The sequence below is a fragment of the Syngnathus leptorhynchus genome, chromosome 9 (genome assembly GCF_054491065.1).
Source record: "Syngnathus leptorhynchus isolate UIUO chromosome 9, UIUO_Slep, whole genome shotgun sequence".
NCBI classification, from domain to species: domain Eukaryota; kingdom Metazoa; phylum Chordata; class Actinopteri; order Syngnathiformes; family Syngnathidae; genus Syngnathus; species Syngnathus leptorhynchus.
Window position 1 is genome coordinate 3016131 of NC_141203.1, and position 25471 is coordinate 3041601.

Genomic DNA, 25471 nt, shown 5'->3' on the forward strand with positions numbered 1-25471 from the left:
GAACTGAGCGCTCCTGAAAATAGCCACTATCCATGAGTTGATGGATTTACCAGAATTTTTCTTTAGGGGGCATTAATGGCATTTCAATGGGGAAAGATGATTTGCGATGCGAGTGTTCGGAGCTACAAGTGTTGTCATGGAACAAATCAAACTCGAATCCCAGGGCACCACTGACTGTATTTTTTCTTGTGATCTATAACTGCACAGACAAACTATAATCAGCAAAACACCAAGCATGTAGACGCCATAGAATGTACACAATTAAAATTTAGGAAGAAGGACAAAGCATGCCATTCATGCAATTCTACCTACCTACCTACCTACCTACCTACCTACCTACCTACCTACCTACCTACCTACCTACCTACCTACCTACCTACCTACCTACCTACCTACCTATTTCCTTCCTTCTTTCCCTCCCCTCCCTCCCTCCCTCCCTCCCTCCCTCCCTCCCTACACTCACTCACTCACTCACTCACTCACTCACTCACTCACTCACTCACTCACTCACTCACTCACTCACTCACTCACTATGCGATTAATACATTTAAAAAATATATATTTGTGTTTCTTTCAATATATATTGAAAGAAATACATTCATCCATCCATCTTCTGAACTGCTTTTCTTCATGAGGGTCGTGGGCGTGCTGGAGCCTATCCCAATAGTCTTTGGGTAGGCGGGGGACACCCTGAATTGGTTGCCAGCCAATCGCAGGGCACACAGAGAGGAACAACCATCCACACGCACTCACACCCACGGGCAATTTGGAGTGGCCAAGCAGCCTAGCATACATGTTTGGACTATTTGGATTGGTAATCTGGCCGAGCAAGCGTGTTTTTGGAATGTGGAAGTAAAGTGAAGTACCCGGGGCGGCGGTGGGAAAACATGCAAACTCCACAGAGGAAGGCCGGAGCCGGGATCGAAACCTGCAGCTCTGAACTGTGAGATCGATGTGCTAACCAGTGCACACCGTGCCGCCCAGGAATACATACATTTAGAAATAAAATACAGGCTGCAGATGTTCCACCAAATAACCTTATATGTTGAATATGTATGATCACATGTTCCTTTCCATCAGCAGTGCAGTGACTGATATGTCAAGCAAGGCCTGCAGTTAGCAGTTTGCACACCTTTCCAATCTATGTGCACACTAGTTGGTAGATGGAGGAGCTTGGCAGGCTGGAGAAAAAGTGGAGAGTGTGAAATCCCTGACAGATGGCTCACTAGGGAAATAAAAGGTTTGTGTGTGTTATCCCACCCTCAACAGACCCTCTTCTGGCATCCATCAGGTGTCTTTACATCACGTTGAGCATCTTTAAATTTGATTCCTGAATGCATAAAACGTTTCTGTTAATATCTTCAGCATGCCCTCTGCCTGATATTCATTGTGGCAGCTGTGGATAGAAAAAAGTCCTTGAAAGAGGCGACAGTTGTGTGATGTGAAATACAGCATGCATTCACAGTTGGTTATGACACAATCTGTCTAATTGTTCTGAATAGATACTGCAAACTCTGAAACAAGCCGCACCCCGATTAATTCCTTATATGGCGCAAACTCTGAAACATGCCACACCCCGATTAATTCCTCTGTGCATTGTCCACTTGAAGAATTAAACATTGCACTTCAACTAGCTATCTATTAGAATAATCCATCCATTTTCTGAACCGCTTTGTCCCCACGGGGGTCGCGGGCGTGCTGGAGCCTATCTCACCCGTCATCGGGCAGAAGGCGGGGCACACCCTGAACTGGTTGTCAGCCAATCGCAGTGCACACAGAAACAAACAACCATCCGCACTCGCACTCACACCTCGCAATTTGGAGTGCTCAAACAGCCTACCAAGCATGACCCTTGTCAGAGACTTTTTCATTTGCCAATGTGCTTATCATTATATGCTTGTTGTTTGCAATGGTGTGGACTCGTATTGAAAAAAATATTTAGTCTTGAAATGTAAACGTTAAAATACTTCGTTGCGTTACTTGTGGGGATGATCAATTTGTTCATCTGAACATTCATGATGCATTGCGCAATGCATTACTGCCACTGTCTGGTTACTACTGTGAACTGCAGCTTTAGATACAAGCAATTTAAATACGCAAATACTTTTGGAAGACGTTATTTTTTAGTTTTTATGGCTGTATATTTTACATTAGTATAATATTTATTATCACTATTAGTATTTATTATTATTATTATTGTCATTGTTATTATTATTATGTATTTTACATTCTGACATTTATGTGCATACATATTTATGTTTTTTGGGAAGGCCTTTAAATGAGCTTTTAAGCTGAAGTTTCTATACACTGTACACAGTGAAATAAGCTTTCATACATAATATGCAAAATTTGCACCTTTATTTATATGTACAAATAATAAAATTTGTGTTGTACTTGCACTAAACAAGATGGTAATGTTTAACTATATTTTCTTGTTGGTCTTGCAAATTAACGCAAAGTTAGTTGAAGCTTGTCGGACAAGAAAAGAAAGGTTCTTTTTCCTCTATAGTGTCATCTTTTGGGCATCTGCCGGTAATTCAAGTGTAATCAATAATACCTACCTCAGTTACCAAGACTGACCGTTAGAGGGCAATTGTGTGGCATGATTGTCACATTTGCCTCTGCAAAGTGTCATGATGTTTTTCCACTTTATCTGATGTAAATGTGAATGTGATTTATTGCAGCAAACCCTGCTTTGAGTTTTTATGATGACCCAACCACCCCACTCATTTTTATCTAGGCTTGGGACAGGCAGCGGCTGGGAATTGACATCTTAAAGCCTATCCACCTTTTTTTTTCAAAATGTTACATTTAATGTACTTCAACTTCAGCACACAACCAAACTCTCAAATGGTAACCATGTCCTCAGCCCACCTAAATCCGATATTAGGCAATCTACTGGGCCGAAAACAATAAACCCAACCTTGACTATTTGTTCTAAATCCACAGTGAGTGGTTTTGTAAAACTACATAGCATTTGTGTGGCTGTGTGAATGAATGATAATTTTGTCTGCGACATGGCAAAAGTGTTTATCATCTCTGGCTTCTGTGAAACTTCCAGACATAATAGTGACAAAAAGTAGCAGTATGTCACTTAACGTCATGATGTGTATGATTTCAGATGCTCATGATGCTGTGATTAGGTTCAACGCGGCCCCCACCGAGGGCTACGAGAAAGACGTGGGCAGCAAGACCACCATACGCATCATCAACTCAATGGTGAGAACACAAATGATAATAATGAAGTTGACAGGTGCTAACATACTAGAAGACGTTGATATCCTGTGGTGGAACACATAATGAATTATTCCCATAAATAGACACAATTTGGTTGCAAAAATATGGCCTTGCCTCCAGATACAGGAAACATTTACATCTGCTACCAAAGCCAGCTAGGCAGGCAGCTGATCAGTGAAAATAACACAACACATTTCATTCTATATGACAAGATCATCAACTTCCAACATTACGATCTTAAAGGTTTTCACCCTTTTGTGTTAATGTTTCATCTATTCATTCATCTTACAAAATGTTTCATTCTGACGAGGGTTGTGGGGGTGCTCTTGTGAAATGATGCTATTTGTGTTATTTAGTATACCGTAATTTTCGGACTATAAATCGCGGTTTTTGTCATAGTTTGGGTGGGGGAGCGACTTATACTCAGGAGCGACTTATATGTGATTTTTCTAACAGCTAGCTCGCTAAATGCAGATTGCAATTGCGCCTGATAGCTGCGAACAAAGGTGTAACTCAATCTTTGCTGTATGATGTAATGTATGCTGTAATGATGTATTTCAAAGCAAATCTCTGAGTTTATTTTACAGTGTCTTAGAATGAGATATGTGACAAGACAGTTAAGGAACAAGTGGTGCAAGTCTCAAAATATCTTGACGATAATTAGGAACAAAAACAAGCAGTTGGGTGTTAAAAATGTCCGTAAGGACAAATTGTTGCTCTAAAAAGTGTTATATTTGAGTGAAGCATATTTGGTTAGAATAAAACATGTTCATCACAATGGAAAAGCATAATGGCATTATCAAGTATCCGTGTTCTGTCTTCTACAGGTTATGGCAAGTCCAAGGTTTCGCTTCCAGACCAGTTCTCTTTACAAAAATGTAACCTTGCTGGCCTGGGACCCCGCGCCTTACAGTCTCAACTTGAGCAAGGTTGGTTGGCCTATAGTGAGCCCTCGCCACATCACGTTTTACCTTTTGCAAATGCGGGTTCATAAATGATGGGAGAACGGTGTTTAAATACACCCTGATGGCGTGAGGGGTGCCTCTGAGCAATGTGCATCACTCCAGATGTTAGTTCAAGCGCGAGGGAAGAAGCACTAACCGGTGCAGAAGGAGTTGGGACACATGACAATGTCAAGTGTTTATTCTTTTATCTACTGTAAAGGGACAATACATGCACAGAACAGTGTGGGAATGGTTATTAAGGGAATGGGAAATGTTTATGTAGCGTACAAGTATTGGAAGGGTTTAAATAGCTTTCATATTGTGTCCTGGACCACAATGCAACAGGAGATTCATGAGCAACCATGACTCACTTTGGTTTCGCCATGCGCAATGTCCCTCCCCGGGTTAGCGTGTTGTGCGATTTCTGCGGGGGGAAGGTTTACATTCCACAACCACTTTTCTAATTGACTACCATTACGCCAAAGCCCCCTAGCGGCCAACTAGAATTACTACATGTTGGATGCAATGGTGTTTAAATTACTCAAGAATACATATACTGTTTCTATTTTGCGGATTTTCGCGGGTGATTCTGGAATGCATCTCCCGTGATAAACGAGGGATCAATGTATACATCATCTGCATCCGTACCACTGGGATTCTTTTCCATTTGACGTTACAGGCGAGAGTCCATTTGCGTACGTCTTTTGAAGCCTACAAGATTCAGGTTCTCGTCAAGTTCCACATCTTCCATGTGTTTTCGAGCCTACAAGATTCAGGTTCTTATAAAATTCCACATACCTGCCACTGCCACCCCTTCTTTGCCGGAAGTACATGCAGCGCAGGCACAAACTCTGCTACAGCCAGTGTTGTTACCACTTAAACGACGGACATTACAACACAAACTCTGCTGCAGCACCTGTAGACAGACCATGTAACAATACCTACAGTGCATTATATTTTTGTCCTGTTTCAATACTATTGCCGAACTGAGAAGCCTGAAAGAAGAGCTGAGCCTGCAATACAATATGTCCATATGGCTGTCCCCAGGTGGCCAAGGTGTCGCACTACAATAAACAGCATAATTGAAAGAGAAATTGTGACAAAAACATTTTCAACTTTTAGATCCATTTCAATACTAGATAATAGGAGGATGGCTTTTTTGTATGTTTACTTTTTGTTGAAAATCCTTGTGTATGATTTATCATTATTATTTAGACAGCTCCAGTTGTATCATCCAACAACACCATGTGCCAGAAGTACTGAAAGCTAATTAGACAATAACAAACTCAGACAAGCATGGCATTATTGTTGTTTGGACGCAGCTACGTCCTCCCAAGTTTAATGAAAGTCTAATAATATTAATATAAAAACGACAGATGGCATTTTGATAACCACTGCCTTCTTCCTCACTATATACCCAACCTTCTCTCCTAAAAGACTATCGTTGTTCTTCTCTCACAATATCACGTTTAATGGGCCACAAAATGGCCGCCTTGCTGCTTTAATTTTTCTGTGCTCATCATTTTTTACTTGTTAGGCGGTGAATACATTTGCTTCCAAGAGACTGAAATGGGCATTTTCGACCGACAGTCTGATTTTACGACACCATAATTTGTGCTGAGTAGCAGCAGTTAACATATAAATTCAAGTCTCAGCCCACCACTAGGCTCACTAGTTTGAGGACCCTTTTGAAACAAGTAAAAGAGCCAGTAATTGAAAACATTGAAAATCACAGCATTTCTGACCAACAAAAATTGCTTGTTACAGGGCATCCTGCTCGTTTTCAAACCAAATAATCTGGCAAACTCCATAAACGAACATCAAAGATTGACAAGTATTATAAAAAGTATAATAAAAAAGATAAAAAATTGTGGCATGGGAATTAAAAAAAAGGAGAGTACGTTAAATTGTATGAGGAGCCTCAAAACCTGTTGTGGTCCCGGTTTTTATATTGCTTTTTTTAAAATCGTCAATTTAAATTGCATTAAATTTGTTTAGTTTTGGCTTTGTTAACTGTTTGGCCTGGCCAATGACAGATCTAGAGGTCTCCCCTCAAAGAGGAGACCGGCTAGATAATTTTTATCATCTTCCAGTTGTGACTGGCCATTTCTTCCCTGGGATGTAACGGTCCGTCCATCCCGAACGAACACCCATTTTGCGGACAGAGGAAGAAGGATTAGAAGTTTTTAAAAATTGACGGACTAAGCAAAGGCGGAGGTGGGATTACGTTTGTTCCTGTAAATGTCCCGAACCGGGTCAAGTACAGAGTGACAGAAACACGCCCAGCCTGTTTTGTGTATGTAATCCGCCAATATAGACCAAAAATGAAATATCACAGGACTCAACTGCTTGTCTCAAGCGTGTTCTCGGTATTTGTATGCTGGAGGGAGTGACTTCACTCTGCAAAGGAGTACTTCGCCAAATGTTTACACATCGCCAATCAATCTGGTGATCGATGGTGGTTGTGTTGGGAGCTGAATGCTATCTTGGTCAAAGCATTTGTAAACAATTAAGAAATCTGACTGTGTTAAGTGGCTCTCGATGCCATCCCACAAACCGCAAAGTTGTTGTCCCACATTGTTTTGTTTTTATCTCTCCATGTGTGTACGTGCTTTTTTTTTTTTTTTAACTTTATTCGTTTGCATCTGTTTATTCGTGTGCATGTGTGTGACAGAAATCTACAAAAAAAGTTGTTTCTGTTTTCTCTTGCATGTTATCTTTATGTTCACACTGAAAGCAACCAAATGTTAAAAAGAAAAAAAAGCTTGTTTCTTCATGCAAGAAGTGGCAAAAGAAGATTCAAGCGAAGTGAAGTGATTTTCCGAAATCCAATTTATGAGATTTAAAAAAAAAATCAACTCCAACAAGCCCCGCAAATTGGCAAAATGCAAAGTACCCATCTCTGGAGAGTACAATATCAGGCAGAGTGTCGAGGAAGAGGAGAAATATAGATTTAGTGTAGAAGAGATGTGAAGGCATTAAGGCCTATTTGTAGAGATACATTTTTGTAAGACAGTGGAGCCTCGGTTTTAGACCACAATCCGTTCCAGAAGGCTGTTTGAGAAGTGAATCGTTCGAATTCCGAATCATGTTTTCCCATTACAAATACTGGAAAAAATGTAATCCGTTCCAAGCAAAAAAAACCCTGCCTTTTTTAAGCATTTTCTCATTTGCGCATTTTTGTCCGATCCGAGCAACCGTAGCACGCCGCCGACCGTGCAACTGCACCGCGCTGGTTGCATTACTGTGACCAAGCGGTCGCTAAAATTTAGAAAATATTTTTAAAGTCCTGATGTACTTTGCAAATATTAAATGAACCTCAGTGCGCGGGGAGCTTAATTTGGTCCGGTCGCGCAACCGCAGCGCACCGGGCGCTCACTGTCGCATTGCTTTAGGAACATCTTTGTGTTTTAGGATGGCTTTAGTGCTCCCACCTGCTTCCTTTGGAGTCATGATTAGAGTTGATGCAATCCTCAGAGTAACGGGAATGTAATAATGAACGGAGTCAGTTGGCATGCGGGTCCTCTCGGCTCACCTCGCGAGGTTCGACAACCGAATTTCATGTGACATTCGAAGCAAAAAAATCTCGAATTTTTTGTTCAAATACTGATTTGTTCAGGGCGGCTCGGTGGCGCCCTGGGTAGCACGTCCGCCTCACAGTTAGGAGGGTGCAGGTTCGATTCCACCTCCGGCCCTCCCTGTGTGGAGTTTGCATGTTCTCCCCGAGCCCACGTGGGTTTTCTCCGGGCACTCCGGTTTCCTCCCACATCCCAAAAACATGCTTGGTAGGCCGATTGAGCACTCCAAATTGCCCCTAGGAGTGAGTGCGAGTGCTGATGGTTGTTCGTCTCTGTGTGCCCTGCGATTGGCTGGCAACCAGTTCAGGGTGTCCCCCGCCTGCTGTCCGATGACGGCTGGGATAGGCTCCAGCACGCCTGCGACCCCCGTGGGGACAAAGCGGTTCAGCAAATGGATGGATGGATACTGATTTGTTCGAGAACCGGGACGTTCGAAAACCGAGGCTCCACTATATTGACATTGTCATGCAATTATATTTCAACATGATATTTTAGCAAATATCAGATCTTTCTTTCCTATCCAGGTCTATGTTATAATGTTAAGTAGAAGGAGCACTTTCTCTTTAAATAGCATAAAGCATACTGTATATCTATTTAAAAATGCAAATTCAGCCATTTAATTATTTTTTCTCCAGTTTGACAAATCACATTATGTATGCTTACTTAATTCATCTCGTTAAATATGTCTCTTCTAGAATGCATAAAACGAATTGCACAGCAATTTAGCGTGTTTTGCAGAACAATCCCAGTTGCACCCAGTTAGTTGGACAGCTTTAACAATTAACATTAATTAAAATGCAAACCGTCAGTATATCAGAGACTTTGGATTACGTCACGTCATTCTCAATGCCCGTACAGAATTTACTATATATACTAATTGAGTAGAAAGGGGGAAATTGAATGGGTACAGCAGGGTTATCCAAATGTTTTTCAATAAGGGCTACATACATAAACATATAGGATGGGGGGGCACTTGCTCAATTCATTCATCCATAGATATATGACCTTAATTTCAGTGTATTAAAATTAGAAGAAAAAAAAACAATTAAAAGTGGTCAAATATGTATGTTATATTGTTGAATAAAGACAACACTGCATTCACCACAGTGTTCCATAAATGGATGTTGATTGTTTTATTCATAAAAAGCTTTGGTAGCTCATTCTCAGAACAGTAGCCTCAGATTTCATTTTAGACATAAGACTTACTGTCCAAAAAAAAGGGGAAAATGGGACGGATAAATTTCAAGCTTGTTATTTAAGTTATTAGGTTTAGCATCACACCTATTAATGTTTGTTTAAAATGGTTATAACATTAACAGACTGAATTGGATTTACTAAAGGAAGTATTTATCATTTTAGTAAATTATTCTGGTGCGTATCAGCTGCAAATGCAATACAATCAGGCAAAAGTTGAAGTGCGGGCCATATTTTATTCTAAAATTTCTTGTGGGCCAATTAAAAATGGACTGTGGGTCACAATTGGCCCACGGCCCATAGTTTGGACACCACTGCGCTACAGTATAAGATAACACTTATAATAATGATAATTATAATACTCTCTAAAAATGACCTTGACTTCCTTCAATACATGTGTGTGGGAAGAATCCATTTGTCCAAGGCATACTTCCTCAACGACATTTTTCATTTGCACAAAATAGAGGAGGTGTCGTGGAACCTTGTCAGTCGTTGGCAGTTGTTATTAATTATTGCCAGAGACACCACAATGAACATTTTTGACTGATTTCGAGGCACGTTTAATTCCTTAGAGGCTGCTTCAGCAATACAATGGACTATCTGTGAACAATACCATTCATGCACTTCTGCACGTACATCTCAAATCATGGACAAAATTGCCTTTCCACCATGAAAATTGTACAGACGTGGATAAATATAAAATTGTAAGTACCCCTATGTTATTGAAAGAAAAACCCACAGTGTTCAGAGAATTAACTTGAAGCTAACATAATAGTATATATTGATCGTGATTGTTGTATCCCAAGTGCATGTGACACAAATTTGGAGTGATATGTATGTAATGGTGTTCATATTGCTTATGTATTGTGCTAAAAGCCAAGACAGTGTGGAACATTTTTCTTTTTTTGAGTTGTCCAAAAATATTTTAGATTTAAGCATTGTAATGTGTACCTTTCTGTGGTCTGATGCAATGTTTTTACTCCCCACTTTTTTGTCAGTGGTACGCCAGTCCAGACTATGACCTGTTTGGACCGTATGTGGAACACCGCAAGTTGCACCCCGACCTGCCCTTCTACATCCTCCATCCCAGATATATTTGGGGCCTCTGGGATGTGATTCAAGGCAACAGTCAGGCAAACATTCAGCCCAACCCTCCCTCATCAGGCTTCCTGGGTGAGCACATCTCATCACTGGACACTAATAAGCACATGCAGACTCCGCACGGTCTTTCAAACAGAATACTTTATTTAATGACTTCACATGGGGTAAAGGGGAGCCACAGCAACAGATAAACAATTCAACTATTTATTACAAGATAGGAATACAAAATGAATTGAGATTCATCTCATTTTTTCTGTCAAATAGAAGGAGCTGTGCAACACGTCACCCGCATTTGCCAGATTGTGTGGTGTTTATGTCTCCAGCTGCAAATGTTTCATATTGTTGAGTCCTCTGTTTTCTTATCTTTCAATTTCCATAAAACAGACACACACACGCACATACTATATATGTGCGTGTGTGTAATGTGACCACTCTGTGTTCAATCTAACATCTGAGCCCAGTTGGACTGTGGACTAATCTCACAAGCACTCCCACATCGTAGCAATTAGACATCTTCCATCTCACTCCTCGCCTTATATTGCAAAAAAACTTTTTTTTGTTTTTTTTTACGAGGATTATAATCCAATTAATAATTCGAGATTGCCCCATACTGGTGTTATATTTCTCAATGAAATAGAATAGAATAGAATATTTTATTGTCATTATTATTGTTATTAGATATTTATTATTATTGCCTTTATTGTCAATAATATTGTACAGCAGGTATACAATGAAATTGGGAGTGCTGCTCTGCTGGTGTTTCGTAGGAAGGAATGGGCGTGTCAAACATAGAGTGGCATAGTATATAGAATAGAGAATAGGCATATACATATAAGGGGGACAGTATAGAATGTAACTTTATCCGCTGGTGCAGGATTGGAGTATTTGGTGAGTTGCTTTGCATCTGGAGTCGACCACACAAGGTTGTATTCCCAGTAGTAGCAGCAACAGGCGGGAGACTGACTTTGTATTTGAAATTGCTCAACGTATTATACATATTCAAGATATTGTACATATTCAGTGTTATGCTCATTGAATATTCTATTGTACATGTTATTAACATTTCATATAGGGCTACATGGTGTGTGTGTGTATATATATATATATATATATATATATATATATATATATATATATATATATATATATATATATATATATATATATATATATATATATATATATATTAAGTAGTGCATATGGAATAAGTGGCTTTTAGCAAGTTTGGTGTACAAGGTTTAATAAAGTGCAGAATGGATGGTAACAGGTGTGTCGGCAGTGATTATTTTCGGTTTATTTGTTTTTTGCTGTTGTTCAGCGCGCTTATGACTCTGGGGAAAAAGCTGTCCTCGAGTCTGTTTGTGCGGGTTTTGTGAGCTCTATAGCGTTGTAATGAAGGCAGTATTTCAAAGAAAAATGTCCGGGGTGTGCTGTTCTGCTGAGGTAGTGGGTGTTGGCGATGTCTTCCACAGAGGAAAGAGGGCAGCCTGTGATTTTCTGAACAGTGTTGCTCACTCTCTGCGATAGCCTAATAGCTAGCATTCACACCTACAGAGCGGCGATGTGATGTTTGTTATAGTCGTAAGTACATTATCGATGCTGAATGGCTGTGTTTTCTGGTTCAGATTTCACACCAATCTTTGCAATGATCAAACAGGATGCGAATGAAGCTGCAATTACATATGACGTCACTGCAGTTCGAATGTCCTCTTGTGAGTAATCAAGGAACTGTAATAATACCAGTTAGAGCCCAGAATTATTTTTGGGGGGTGGGGGGCAGACACAGTTAGAGTGAGCACCACTCTAACATTTTGTAACTGACAAGGTTCACGAAAAGACCGCATTTTTTCTGTTGTTTGACTAAAATATCCAAATCAGTGCTACATTCCAATTAAATGTGTGCTTTTAAACCAGCTTGTTTGCATGATTATCGTAATTCTCAGAGAACCAAGCCATCGATTGTGATAACTGTCACGCTTGTAGCCGCGAGTGCCTCTTTGTTGTCTGTTTAGCGTCATTTGCATTTGATTTAGCTTTTACTTAATTAATGCTATCCTTAAATTGAGCATTCATCAACATCCACGCTGCTCTTTTCAAACGTTAGAGTGGATTAAATAAATAGATGGAAGCTCTTAATGCATTACTTAAGAATAACTGACTCATCGGTTTGAAAAAAAAAGTAACAGTAAGTAATTTGATTGAAAAAAAATCATGTTTAAGACTTAAACTATAACAGTGTTTTATTTGGTGACACCACACACGAAAACAAGTCGTGTTTTTGTTCTTGTTCCCGTTGGTTTGACAGGTACTTTCAGTTTATTTCTCTCATTGTGACATTGTTTTGCGTTTACATCTCAATCCAGTAATAGGAATAAACATGTCAAATTTGTTGTTCCTGACAAGGAAATGGAGGGAGATGGTGATGGGAGGCACTGAATGAGACGTTTACCGCTTTCATCAATTTTTCACGAGAATTAATATTATATGCACTTTAGATATCCAGCAACAAGATAGTTTTCAGCATCACGACAGTCGTGTATTCTGTATGATTGAGAGTAATGTACACTAACCGGTTAAACAATTCCATGAAATCCGACATAGGCCAAATCCTTGTCATATTTGCAACTACTGGGTCAAGTTCACACGACAAGGAGTTATGTTACATTTAAATGATTTTTAGAGCAGGTGTTTTAGAGCAAAGGTGGAAGAATCTAATCAATGTGACCTACAGTGTATATAAAATGTCTTGTTCAAATGCTAGGTTTTTGTGATGTGAAAAACGAGACAAAGATAAATTTCATTGCTGTCTCCATATGGTGACACCCTACTTGTTTGTCTCATCTTTTTCAAAGACATGCATTTGTCTTTGTCTCCTCAATGAGATCTCTGGTGGGAGGTCTAAACATGGAAACAAAGGAGGTAGAATTGAGGAGGTTGCAGTTAGCAAAATTGAATTTATCCATTGATGCTGACTTCCCACTATTCCTTGCGGCAATTGCAAATAGTTTTACGTTTTTTGATCATTCATGTTGGCTGTTGTTTGTTTCCATGTAGTGTACTAATAGTAGCCCTCTGTTTTACTGACTGCGCATCGTTTTGTTGTTGCCTCAGTTCGTGTTTTGTGTAGCGACCCGCATGTTCGTTAAAATTATGATGAGCTTGCTTGTTGCTCGTTTGTTGCTTGTGTGACTCAGCTTACCTCTCTGAGCTCCTCCACCACCTACGCATCTGCTGCTTATTGTACCAAGGCTGAACCAACCATAAACTTAAAACCAAGCTATGTACCGAACTGTGATTTTCGTCATACCATAATGACACTTGTATAGTATGTGGTTACATGGGTTTAAGTGACCCCTTCCAGACAATCATAACGACCAATTGGCCCATTAAGGTTAATGTTGATGATTGACGATGAGGTCTTATCAATAAACCTGCACATACCACATCCTTTTACACTATGATGTTTTTATTTTTCAGAAAAATATGTAGTAAAAAAAACACAGGCGTATCATATTAACATTGAGGTATCTGGCATGAATATCAAGAAAATGTTGTCCATACTGTTCATATCTTAAGGTTCTAGCAAATCGTAGCACGCATTGAAAGCACTGAGACAGCTATAAAACTTCACTGACTAACGCTGACGTAGGGACAAGAAAATTAAAGTCCTGTTTCAAATGTAATTTAAGCACTTCTTTGTGCTGTCCAAACTTTGAGATCATGAGACATCATGAGACCACGACACCTAACAATTGTTAAATGTTAATTTAAAGTTGATATTTGATGGTTAGCAAAAAATCATTTTGTAGAATCAGTTGACAATTCTAATAGTCTTTTTTGTAGTTGTTACTGTATTGGCCCGAATATAAGATGGTGTTTTTTGCATTGAAATAAGACTGAAAATGTGGGGGTCGTCTTACATTCGGGGTCTAGACATTATACCCATTCACAACACTAGATGGCGCCAGATATCTTTAAAGTGAATGCTGAACTTAACTTCCCAGGCCAAAGAGAACCCCTGTCACGAAGAAGAAATATAAAAACAGTGTAGTGGGTCTTTCTGCACGAAGAAGAACAATAAAAAATACCGGTAAGAAAGAAAAGAGAAGAAAATAAGATAACAGAAAACGGAAAAACCAAAAGCCATTCATTTACAAATGTGATTGCACTTTAGTTTACATATTTAAATGTTCAGATATTAAGATGTGATAGACAGTTTTTGCATGATTTGAATGAGGCAAAATAACATGCTTTTTCTCTCAAATATATTGTTATAATCATTTGTTTCAGATGATAATTAAAAAATTAATTTTGTGTTCAAAAAGTCTTTTTTTAAACTTGAGTCTTGAAAAAGAGGGGGTCGTCTTATAATCAGGGTCATCTTATATTCAGGCCAATACGGTATTCTCAATGTACAATAAAGGTACCATCCTTCCATTTGCTATACTGCTTGTCCTGTTCAGGCTTGTGCCTATTCCAGCTGACATCTTTTGAAAGACAACAACAACCTGGCCGAGTCATCGGTCATTTCCCACTAGAACTACCATGGCAGTCATTTTGACCGTCTTCAAATTTCACAACATCATAACTTGTTTAAAAATCAACCCATGAACCAATAGGACCCTGACTTTTCCTAGATGTGTGTATATTTTATTCTAAGATTGTTCCATAATTAAAATTTAAAAATACAAAAGATATCTGAGTGTTTGTACCTTGAATGACCATTGCGATCAAATTGACTGCATGCTTTTTACAGGTGGTATCATAATTCACTTTCCCTTTAATTTGCTATAATTTCATTTTTTTTCACCTACTCTATTGTTTGTTTGTTTTTTATACTTTGGGATGGCAAAAATGACAGCTAGGGAGGATTTAGCCTTACTTCTGAGACTTGAAGAGGAAAAATCTTATGGAGGAGCATCTTCAGAGAGTCTTGGCTGTTTAACTCACCGACGTGAAGCTTTGAAAATGGTTCAAAAATGATATCAGAAGTGCCCGTTTGAAAAAAATACCAGTAGAAGCATCAAATTGCACACTTTCCAACTATCCATCAGATAATTTTCAAGGTATGCAGCATATAGGACAACTTGCTGCTGGTGTTGATACTAAATACATGGTAAATCCTGAGCCATACCTAGGCAATGATGAGATGCGGAGGTCAGGACAGCAACTAGGTATGGTGTTGAAATTGTTTCTACTTTTTGTTAGGAAGGGGAGAAATATCACCATTGATAACGTCTTTACTTCCCTTGAACTTCCCTTGAGCACAAACGGCCCCAAAAAACAGCCTGGTTGGTGGCGTGGCAGTGTAAACCTTATTGTCTATCAAGGCAAGCCAAGTTAATCTCCATTTTAAGCACTGTCCACACACCGTCAACATCAGAAGTGATCACAAGGCTAAACCGGAGACCGTTTCATATTTCAACAGAATCAAATTTGGAGTAGATGTGCTTTATGCCATTGGCATGCATCTTTTATAATATTCTTGACCTGGCTGCCATAAATGCTTCGGTCCTGAGATATTGGAGATGCATGTGAAAGGTGCAGGTTACCTAAGGTGACTGTGAACCATACGCAAAACAGATTGGCGTTATAAGAGCAGTGTCTTGGGCTGGCTCTCAGCCATCACCGCATTTTGGAATGTTCATATAATTTAATATATTTCATTGTCAAGGTCCAATACAAATCTTTATTAAATGTGAGATACTACATTTGTTTTTTTGTATTTTACACAGATAAAATGTTTGCAGTTCAAGTTTGCAACACTGTATTTGTATTTGCGGAAGAGTTAGGTTGCACCAATTAAATAAATAATTAACATAATTATAGTTTTCATTTGCTGGCCTGGTGCGTTTTTACCTACTCCACCAATTTATTCTTATATCTTTTTCATAAAAATTAAAATTTTATACAAATAATATTGGAGCAGTGACTGCTATGGTCATTCTAGTAGATGCAGAATCCTGGGAGACCATTTCATTCAATTAACTACTTTTTTAGACCATTCTGGTTTGAAGTGTATCTGGCAAGTGAGCTCGGTAAGGTTTGCGCAAGATTGCATATTTCTTACAATAAGACAGAGTAGTGGCTTGATGTCACAGAAATGGGCTTTTTTAGTCAAGTCATGATATGATGGCAATTGCAGTACCTCTGACCTGTTGTGATAGTCTTGTTTCTGAAAATTAGGATTTATTTTGTGACTTTTTTATTTGTAGCAAGACAACTCAGTGAATTGAACTTAAGGGGATTCGAGACTAATGTTTAGTACATGACATCCATACAGATATTAACGAGTAGAAGATTTTCAGGCAAGGTAATAGAATCCAACACAGTACATACAGTGACGTCTGGTCTCTCATTGGTCAAACTGATTAATCTTTCAAACAAATCATGCACATGCTAATGTTAGCGCCAGGTCCTCCCTCATTAACACGCCGCTCACCAGAAGAGAGCAGAACCAGCACACACAAACACAAAGTTGAATTCACTTGACCGTCACTGTGAGGTTGTACCGCAGCGGGCGGCAGATGGCCACGTAGCGCTCGGCCGACACCAGCACCACGTGGCCCACCGAGGCCGATGTCACTGTAGCCTCTGGACGCCTTAGTACTATACTCCACAGTTTCCACTTTGCTGCCATGACCCTCAGTCTCTTCTTGGAGAAAGTGTGACTCCTTAAGTACTGACACAGGATACTGTTGTTGATGATGGGTTTGTGTTTTTTTTCTCACTGAAGGTAATGTGTCTCTTTGGGAATAACACTCCAGTGTCCACATACTGAGCATCAGATCATATTGTGAATATTTATCATTTAACACATTAAGCACAATTGGAAAAATGCATAAGTCATGAAACACTAAGTGATTTTTTTTCTGTACATACATAAAAATCACATGTAAACTACAATAACCCTCCAATGCCCGTTCGTCCACATTCCTCTGGAGTCCACTTGTTTCAGATAAGCGCAACCAGCTGAAGCATTCTCTCTTCTCGTCATGTCTGCTTGCGCTTCTTCGAGCCTGTCGATTTCAGGTCACAACCTCGGGGGGCGTGGTCAACTTGACTGCCGGCGCAGCGCTGGTTTTGAGCGTTTCGCTGGAGACGTGGGCAGCGCAGGCCACAGTGTTGCTGGAGATCCGTCGGTGGAGCTGAATGACGGTGGTCTTGGACGGCATGGAGGTGTTGCCGCTCTTTGCCGACCAGTGGTCGCAGTGGAACAGGATCAGGAAGCATCTGTAGAACTAAGAGGGCAGATGGGATGTGGGTTAATGTCAGTGTAAGTATAGTGACCCTGTTCTCACAAGCAGGAGCTGTGGGTTAATGGAGCATAAATCATTGCTTAAAGCGCTTTCATTGCAGTGGGAGTAGGGAAAATGGTCTCCTAATGACCTGTTGCATGTCATGGAGTGGCCTCAGTCAGTCTGAGTGGTTTGCTCCAATGCCTGATTTGGGAACATCTGAGAGGTCTTGCAGAGGGTTTCCTGGATACCAACGAGCAGCGTTTATTCCTGCACATAAAGCCAATTATGGCTTATCCCATTTGACACAAGTGCAGGTACAGTACTGTGCAAAACCCACCACTACATATGTTACTTTTATGATCTTGTTTCACACCAGTCGTGGTGGCATAAACTAAATGGAGGGCATATGCAATGAGGATTACATAGAAAATTGTCTCCGGTTGAAACATTGGTCGGCACCTTGCAGTTCTGATGTTTAGCATTTGACTTTAGCTCCAGTGATTAGAGGTATGAAATTACAGAAAATAAATGTATATTTGAAATATTTTATTGCCCTGGGACCAAGGTTTGGAGGCTACTGATGTTAGTATCGGGTGTAAAAGTGGTGGAGAACGCCCGTATTTAAAAGACGATACTTCGCTTTAGGTAGCTTTGATGATTCATACCATGGAACATTTGGGAAAGCCCGGCAAGCACAAAATAACATTTGGTTTAAGATATTAAAAGTGTTACTACAGGACACAAACAAACATATTACAAACATACTGCAAACAGATCACTAAAAAATCCTTGGGAATCAGTAACGCATAAAAGCCATCGTTTGTCTGATTTTGCGCACCACTAGTGTGTTGCAACTGGATGTATCCACAGTGCCAATCCTGGGTAACTTTGTGTTAAATACTTGGCAACGCACACCTGAAAAACTGCTTTGAAATGACCTAGCGGATGAATGCAGAATTGAGGAAGTATTGTCATTGTTGATATGGCAGGACTCGTCCTTGTGACTTGTTCTAAGTCAGTCCATTCAGAAGCTCCAAAATTGTGGAAAGGACTGAGTTGAGTATCTCAAATGTGTTTAACACGAGCGGAAAAGTTGTCCCTGTCGCCACTCATGTTGTGCTGTTTTCACCTTTCTTTCAGGTACGCTATTTAAAGACCGATAAATCCACTGCATGCTACACTAAATGCATCCATTCCTCACACAATGCACAAAACATGCAACAATTTTGCATTTTGGCAGACCCGATTAGTCGATGAGCTTCCACATCATCACATTCAACATAATGGCGTGGCCCTTCATCCTATGAGTCATCTTGCGAGAAAGAAATGAGCGTCAGATTCAGCTGGCGGTGTTTGTGTTAGGCAGATAACACAGCATGGACAGTAACATGCCGAGGCCGCCTGGGCTTCATGTTTTATGTATTCTGTCACTCAAAGAAGGCTTTGTTAACTATGCACACTATTTTGGCCCACCCGTCCTCCCCTCCAAATCTCACGCAAAACACATTTGTATCTGTAAAGGCCCCTGTTTTAACTGCGGACCACCATCGACAAAGCTGCATCTGCTGCACATCCAAATGGAAGGTTTTGATGTGTTCTCTAATCAGATTTCTGTTGTGACTGAGAGTATCTATCCATAAGGAGATCCCATAAATACACTGGGGACAACATGTTTCTTGGGGCAAGAAAATAGAAAAACTAGACTTGGAATAGGTCAAACACCATGTAGCAAATGCAGTTGCACCAGAATTGCCTTTGTCAGCTTTGATTTCATGATCTGCTAATCAGATTGAAAATCCGTGCACACCCTGTTGCTCTCATTTGGAGCTTGCCCAGCAATCGATAATGATTTTAAATGTGCATGACTTCTTGTCAACAAACCATCTCTTATCGCTTTACCAACAAACTAAGGATTTTTATTATCACAATACATTTTTGTTATAAAGAGAAAGAAGTCAGTCATAGGGCCCTAATTTCACAGACAGGCTCGGCATAAAAACGGTGCCAGGTTTAATTTACCGTGGTTGGGAATTTGGCAGACCGATTTGCGCCGATCATACACCATAGACGTACCTAATTTAAACAAAACAAAAAAAAGATTAGACCAGCTAAAAGCAGGTCTACGTTGTGGTGGGGGTGATGTAACGCAACACAATTGTCTGATTTGAGTTTTGATCCTGAGCTCCATGGACTTGTGTGGTTGGATGTCGTATTTTATTCAGAAGTGTGTCAATCCCTCTGAATCACTGTAGAAACCAAATCATTGAACACATTATTATTTTAGCATCTAGCAAGTTAGCTGTTAGTCAGCGCCGTCATATGTCATATGGAAATTCTTGAGACAACCTTTTGGAATATTTTCCAACGTCATCTTTAAGCGGAAATCTTTTTGTGAATCTTAAATGTTGGAATGTGTAGGCCTATATGAAATATGTGTGGTATTTGATTGACATTTTACAGTGGAGCGGCTCATGGTTTTAGCATATTCAGAGGACACATCCATAGCATTTGAGAGGCGAGAAATTGATAGATTTTTCAACTGTATTTTCACAACGCTTTTCTCTCCAGTGTCAACTTAACAATGCATTTATTTTCTTTGACATGAACCAAAGCTGTGCGAATTTGAATCCTGAATTCTTTTCCTGCAGGGATCCTCGTGATGATGGCGCTGTGTGAGCAGGTGCACGTGTATGAGTACATCCCTTCCATGAGAAAGACCGACCTGTGTCATTACTACGAGCGACAGTTCGACACGGCCTGCACTCTAGGCGCCTACCACCCCCTCTTGTTCGAGAAGAGTCTCATCCTGCGTATCAACATGGGTACAGCGGGTGACCTTCGCAGAAAGGGACGGGTCACACTCCCCGGCTTTCGTACCTTTGACTGTGACATCTGAACATATGCGAGCTGACTCACTGAGCCCATGTTATGTAACTTTGATCTTTTCTGGGCCCACTTTGGGTGAGGTGCAATAAAGCCTCTGGAGACAAGGAGGCTGCGCTGGAGACCTAGAATTTACAGTTTTGGATTAGATTGACGAAAAACAAAAGCCATAGCCTTTCAGGCTGGTATGGGATCAACAGAGGATTTGAGGAGAGCTTGTTTTCATCAAGATCTTCTTTGAGAATATACGCTGCCGGGGAACCTTGTGACCGCTCTGAAAAAGACATATCTTTCTGCTTTAGCTGAGCCACGTTCGCTGTGGAGCTGATTTAGCGTAGCCACAGATTTTAAAGAGTTTTTAGGGAATTTTCAACAATGTTTTCATTGGTGTAAAAACTCCATTTTTAATATGTCCGTGTGGTTATCCACTTAAACGCTCTGATGAGAGTGGTCCAACATGTTTTCTACTCATCTGAAATCATTCGAGATGCCATTGTTGTTATTTGGCTTTGGGGAAATGTTCACTCCCCTTCAATGCTCCATTTGCCTGATGAAGCAACTGAATGCACAATGTTAAAAGCCTTGCAGGTTTCCCCCACTAGCTTACCTACACTTACAGTACATCCAGAACGTGCAGGTGCCTCCCAGGTTTTGTTGATGTGGTGGATAGGTGTCAAAGTAGTGACGAAAAGCAAAAGAATTGTTGTAGGTTAGTGGGTAGGAAAATATAGTCGATTATGGATACATTCGTGCATTCTTATTATGTAAATGTATGTCTTACACTTGTTTCATGATAACTATTGACTGCTGAATAGGTCGGGGGCATAAAACCTGTTTGAATTGGAGGTGGACAAAGTGAAACGGAATCAGCTGGGACGCAAGAAGAGTGGGAGTCCGCATATTCCATGTTTAGTGAAGGTAATGTGTCTCGGACATATGAAAAGCTCTGGGAAGTAAACTTGGAAAAGTAACTGTATGTACAGTTATCCCTCGTTTATCACAGGAGATGCGTTCCAGAACCACCCGCAAAAACGAAAATCCGCAAAGTAGAAAATGCATTATTTTGAAATTTCAATACCAATGTACCTGCACTTGAACAACGCTGTTCTCCCGTCACTTATAAATCTGGAAAGTAGCGCATTCACGAAAGGTGAAGTGCGAAGTGGCGAGGAATCACTGTACTGCTGTCCCTGAATGATTATTAATCTGTTAAACAAAAATATCAAATCATTGTTAATCTTATCCTAGATTAGGACAGATAGATTAGATAGATAGATAGATAGATCAACAGACAGACAGACAGACAGACAGACAGACAGACAGACAGACAGACAGACAGACAGACAGACAGACAGACAGACAGACAGACAGACAGAAAGATAGATAGATAGATAGATAGATAGATAGATAGATAGATAGATAGATAGATAGATAGATAGATAGATAGATAGATAGATAGATAGATAGATAGATAGATAGATAGATAGATAGATAGATAGATAGATAGATAGATAGATAGATAGATAGATAGATAGATAGATAGATAGATAGATAGATAGATAGATAGATAGATAGATAGATAGATAGATAGATAGATAGATAGATAGATAGATAGATAGATAGATAGATAGATAGATAGATAGATAGATAGATAGATAGATTAGAGAAGTAGGGTGGTAAAATCAAGAAATCTGTGAACATGTAAGGATGGTAAGGTGAAATACACACACATACTGACAATCAGACCAAATTTGAGCAATATTCCCTCAATCTCTTCTGAATTGATCTGAATGCGTCCAAAAGATGATCTTGACTGACACTAAATTCTGACTTCAGTAACTTGGGATCCAGGTCGGCTTTCTCTCATAAGTGAATGTAACCTTTGATGGACGCGTGTTTTCACCGTGTTTTCACATTGAAACACACAATGCAGCTCACAAGCAATGGGGGTCGGGGTCTTATATTCCGCTGCCATTGAGCTATAGCAAGCTCCTTTATTTCTGCGCACACAAATCTTCTATTATTGGTTAGGTCGAGCTATCATCAGCGAGGAATGTTACCTGATAAAATCAGAAGCTTTGCTCCCGTCTTTACCTGAGCAGATTTGATTCATTATGGTTTTCTACCGGTTAGGTTTCCATTGGGCAATATTACATTTCACAATAAGATTTTTTTAAGACGGATCATGTTGTTCTGAAATGTTCCTGAACCGGTTGTTTGTCAATTGTTTGGTATAAAAAGTAAAGTGAGTTTTATATTAAATGGAAGATGATGGCTCTGGAAATAAATAAATCCGGAGTTTCTCACTGCTGGCTGTATAAAATACTCTATTTCCTCAAATAGTGGCCTGGCTACTGTAATAATTTCAGTTGTTTATTGCTAACCAAAACAGCAGTACATTTGCAGTTTCTCAGATTAATATATTTGAATTTGACAAATGGAAATGTTTCTCGCTTGATGTCACTCAGTTGCTGTAAACAATTTTCAGGGTGAGTTGGTTTTAGCGACGCCTCACGATTATCGTTGCACTTTTGCTCTCACTTCGATGTTGTGTGCATCTATGATTTTGTCCTGGAGAGCAAGCGCCACCCAACCTGCCTTGTTTCTCAGTTTGTTTTCTAGAATACTCCTTTTGTTCGCGAGCAAAAATAATTTCTGTCGTATTATTTATTTATTTATTTATGAAATCTTGCTTGGTCTTGCCAGTCAGCACACCTGCGTCTTTAGTGAAGATAAGCGGCTCAGAAAATGGATGGATGCATGGATCATTCCAAATAGAGATTGAATATTATCATATATTGCCACGTGTACACATCCCCAGGCCACTATATGAGAAAATAAAGTATGAGCTCCGTAAAAATAGTAAAATATTTGATGGCTGTTCTTTTGACTACTTTACAGTACTGCTGCTCTGTGTGGATCAAATCTTGTGCTGTGGTACTGTATAGTGCGATATTACTTTTAGGGACCTGTTTTATGGATACTTGAATCAGGTACTACAACACACAAAAGTGAATCTTTTCTTGGATTTAGGCCATTCTGTCAAGGGATGGGCATAATAACTGATGAATGGATTAATTTGTGGTTCTAATTTGGTTTTTGATTGATTACATGCTAATTACTGTCTAAAGAAGGCCAAAGTAATATTCTACATAGGCCTTGAATTCTGGACCGGAAATTTAATTCATATAGAGACTTGTGGTTGTAATAAGGAAATGAGTGCCCTTGGGGTGATGTAACCACTTTGATAACAACAACAAAATATATAGAAATAACTACTTTCCTGTATGTAACCTATCTGAGACTCTTTAGACTCCTAAGCAACCAATTAAAAAAAGTCATGTAAGAAAGAGCGGAAATAAAAGCTCAAACTTTTTTTTATTTTATTTTAAATCAGAACGTAAGTGTTTTGTAATATCTTCTTAAAATTGAGATTTTTTTCCAGGTAAATTAGTAAAGGTGAAATAAGTGCCGCTGCTATTGCTGCTGCAGGGGATTTCTTGTGTCTGTGACACTGAAGGTGCAACAACCATTGAGTATACTGTACATACGTTTCCATAGAAGCGCACGGCATGCAAACCAGGATGAGGGACTAAAAGTCTTAAAACTATGTGCTGTGTACTGTGCTCCAAATAGAAACCACTAATGTCATACATGTCGTGAGAGGCTATGAGATGTATTATCTGGATCTTCCGCTTCGGAGGGGTCTATTTGCATGCTCGTGGAGAGGCCAATTTAGCCTGGCTGCAGGGTAGCTCGGAATAAGTCCCTGGTAGCACTCATCAAACGCAAGTATTTCATCCAAAGCTCTTACGATTGTGCCAATTTCTTCTTGTTTTTTCAAATCACATCTCAGCGAGTTAACGATTTATATGACCTGTGGTAAAATTTGAGGGACTGTGCACCTCACTGCCTGTGACAACATCTTTTTTGATGCAGAAGAAATGAAGCAACACCACTTTCACCCCTGACAGCCTTACAGGGTGTTCTTGTTGACTGGTTTGCACATTTTCTTCTTATTACACTTGAATCAATATTTGCAATTTGTATGATTTAAACGGTTCCTTTTCTAACAATGTAAATAAACATTCTTCATGTCAAAATGTTGACTGACCTGCTTGTTCATGAGGATGTAGATAAGTGGATTGATGACAGTGCTGCTCTTGGCAAGCAAGGACGGCACCACGCTGGCCACGGGGCTGATGATGTCAGGTGGGCCGAACGTCGCCATCATGGCCACCACGCCATACGGCATCCAGCACAGCAGGTAGCACGCAGCCGTAGTCAGGACCATGAACAGAATGTGGTACTCTCGTCTTCGAGCTGCTGTCTTGCGGATCTTACCCACCTGCGGCAAAAAATAGTTCAAGGATGAATTCATTTTGTACTGTTTCTTACCCTCTCTAATTCCATTGATTACCCCGTTTATTCTCATTAGATTTGTGGGTCTTGTCATTACTACTGACGGCATGATTAAATAGAATGTTTTTGATTCAGTTCAATGGGAAATCGATGGCTCCTCTTTCTGGTAAATGTCATTCTTCACAGAGGATAAAGAATATATGTGTAGCATGATGCCAGCACCAGACCCTACGTAACAGATTATTTCCATGTTAGGTTTACGAAAAGTCAACACGGACCTGGTCATGCTATAAACATTGTTTTTCCCTATTTGTCCTTGTGAACCAAAAGGCTCCCCCCAAACGAGCTGGAAGAAGTACACCCTCCTTTTTCCTTGGAAGAAGTGAATTTTCAACATCTGGAGAATCAGATAAGAGTAACAGCCATAAACCATAGCTGACTCTCGGGACATTTTGCCTAAGAGGGCAAGACCCTTTTTGATTGTGTTTCAGTGGACAAAAGCCTAAATTACATATTTTCCTCCTCTTAATGCGTTTGTCTCAAACTGTAATTGTTGTCCACATTCAAAGACACACAAATACCTGCTCATGACTCATATCAACTCACACAGTATTACTTTATAATAGGCAATAGGGTTGATTGTTTATGAAAGTTAATTCTGTTTCTGTTCAATAGAAATTGCTGGAACAGAAGGAACATTCACTCTATCAGGATTACAGCATTAATTACAACATAACACAAAAGAAAGTTGAATTTTGTTGAGTTTAAGATTAGAAGGCACAACCGGAACAGACAACCCAGATCGCATCAATTATCAAAATAAATTTTATTGATCAAAATGGGATATGTACTATGGAACGTTTAGCATTTTTATCCTGCTGAATACGGCTGCACCTCCACCGTAAACTGCAGTGTCACACATAATACTACG

General features: G+C 39.8%; 2 protein-coding genes across 2 annotated transcripts in view; one reads left to right on the forward strand and one right to left on the reverse strand.

Annotated features, from left to right (window-relative positions):
* The window catches only part of st6gal2a (ST6 beta-galactosamide alpha-2,6-sialyltranferase 2a), a 47415-nt gene extending 25793 nt beyond the window's left edge, over positions 1-21622 (forward strand). Inside the window, exons 3-6 of the mRNA XM_085920170.1 lie at positions 3122-3219; positions 4065-4166; positions 9952-10126; positions 19944-21622. Coding sequence (XP_085776296.1) covers positions 3122-3219; positions 4065-4166; positions 9952-10126; positions 19944-20191 — 623 coding nt within the window. The 3' untranslated portion in view covers positions 20192-21622. The remainder of the gene's footprint in view (positions 1-3121; positions 3220-4064; positions 4167-9951; positions 10127-19943) is intronic.
* The window catches only part of tmtops2b (teleost multiple tissue opsin 2b), a 32254-nt gene continuing 23865 nt past the window's right edge, over positions 17083-25471 (reverse strand). Inside the window, exons 3-4 of the mRNA XM_085920171.1 lie at positions 24293-24526; positions 17083-17295 (exon numbers count right to left, since the gene is read on the reverse strand). Coding sequence (XP_085776297.1) covers positions 17083-17295; positions 24293-24526 — 447 coding nt within the window. The remainder of the gene's footprint in view (positions 17296-24292; positions 24527-25471) is intronic.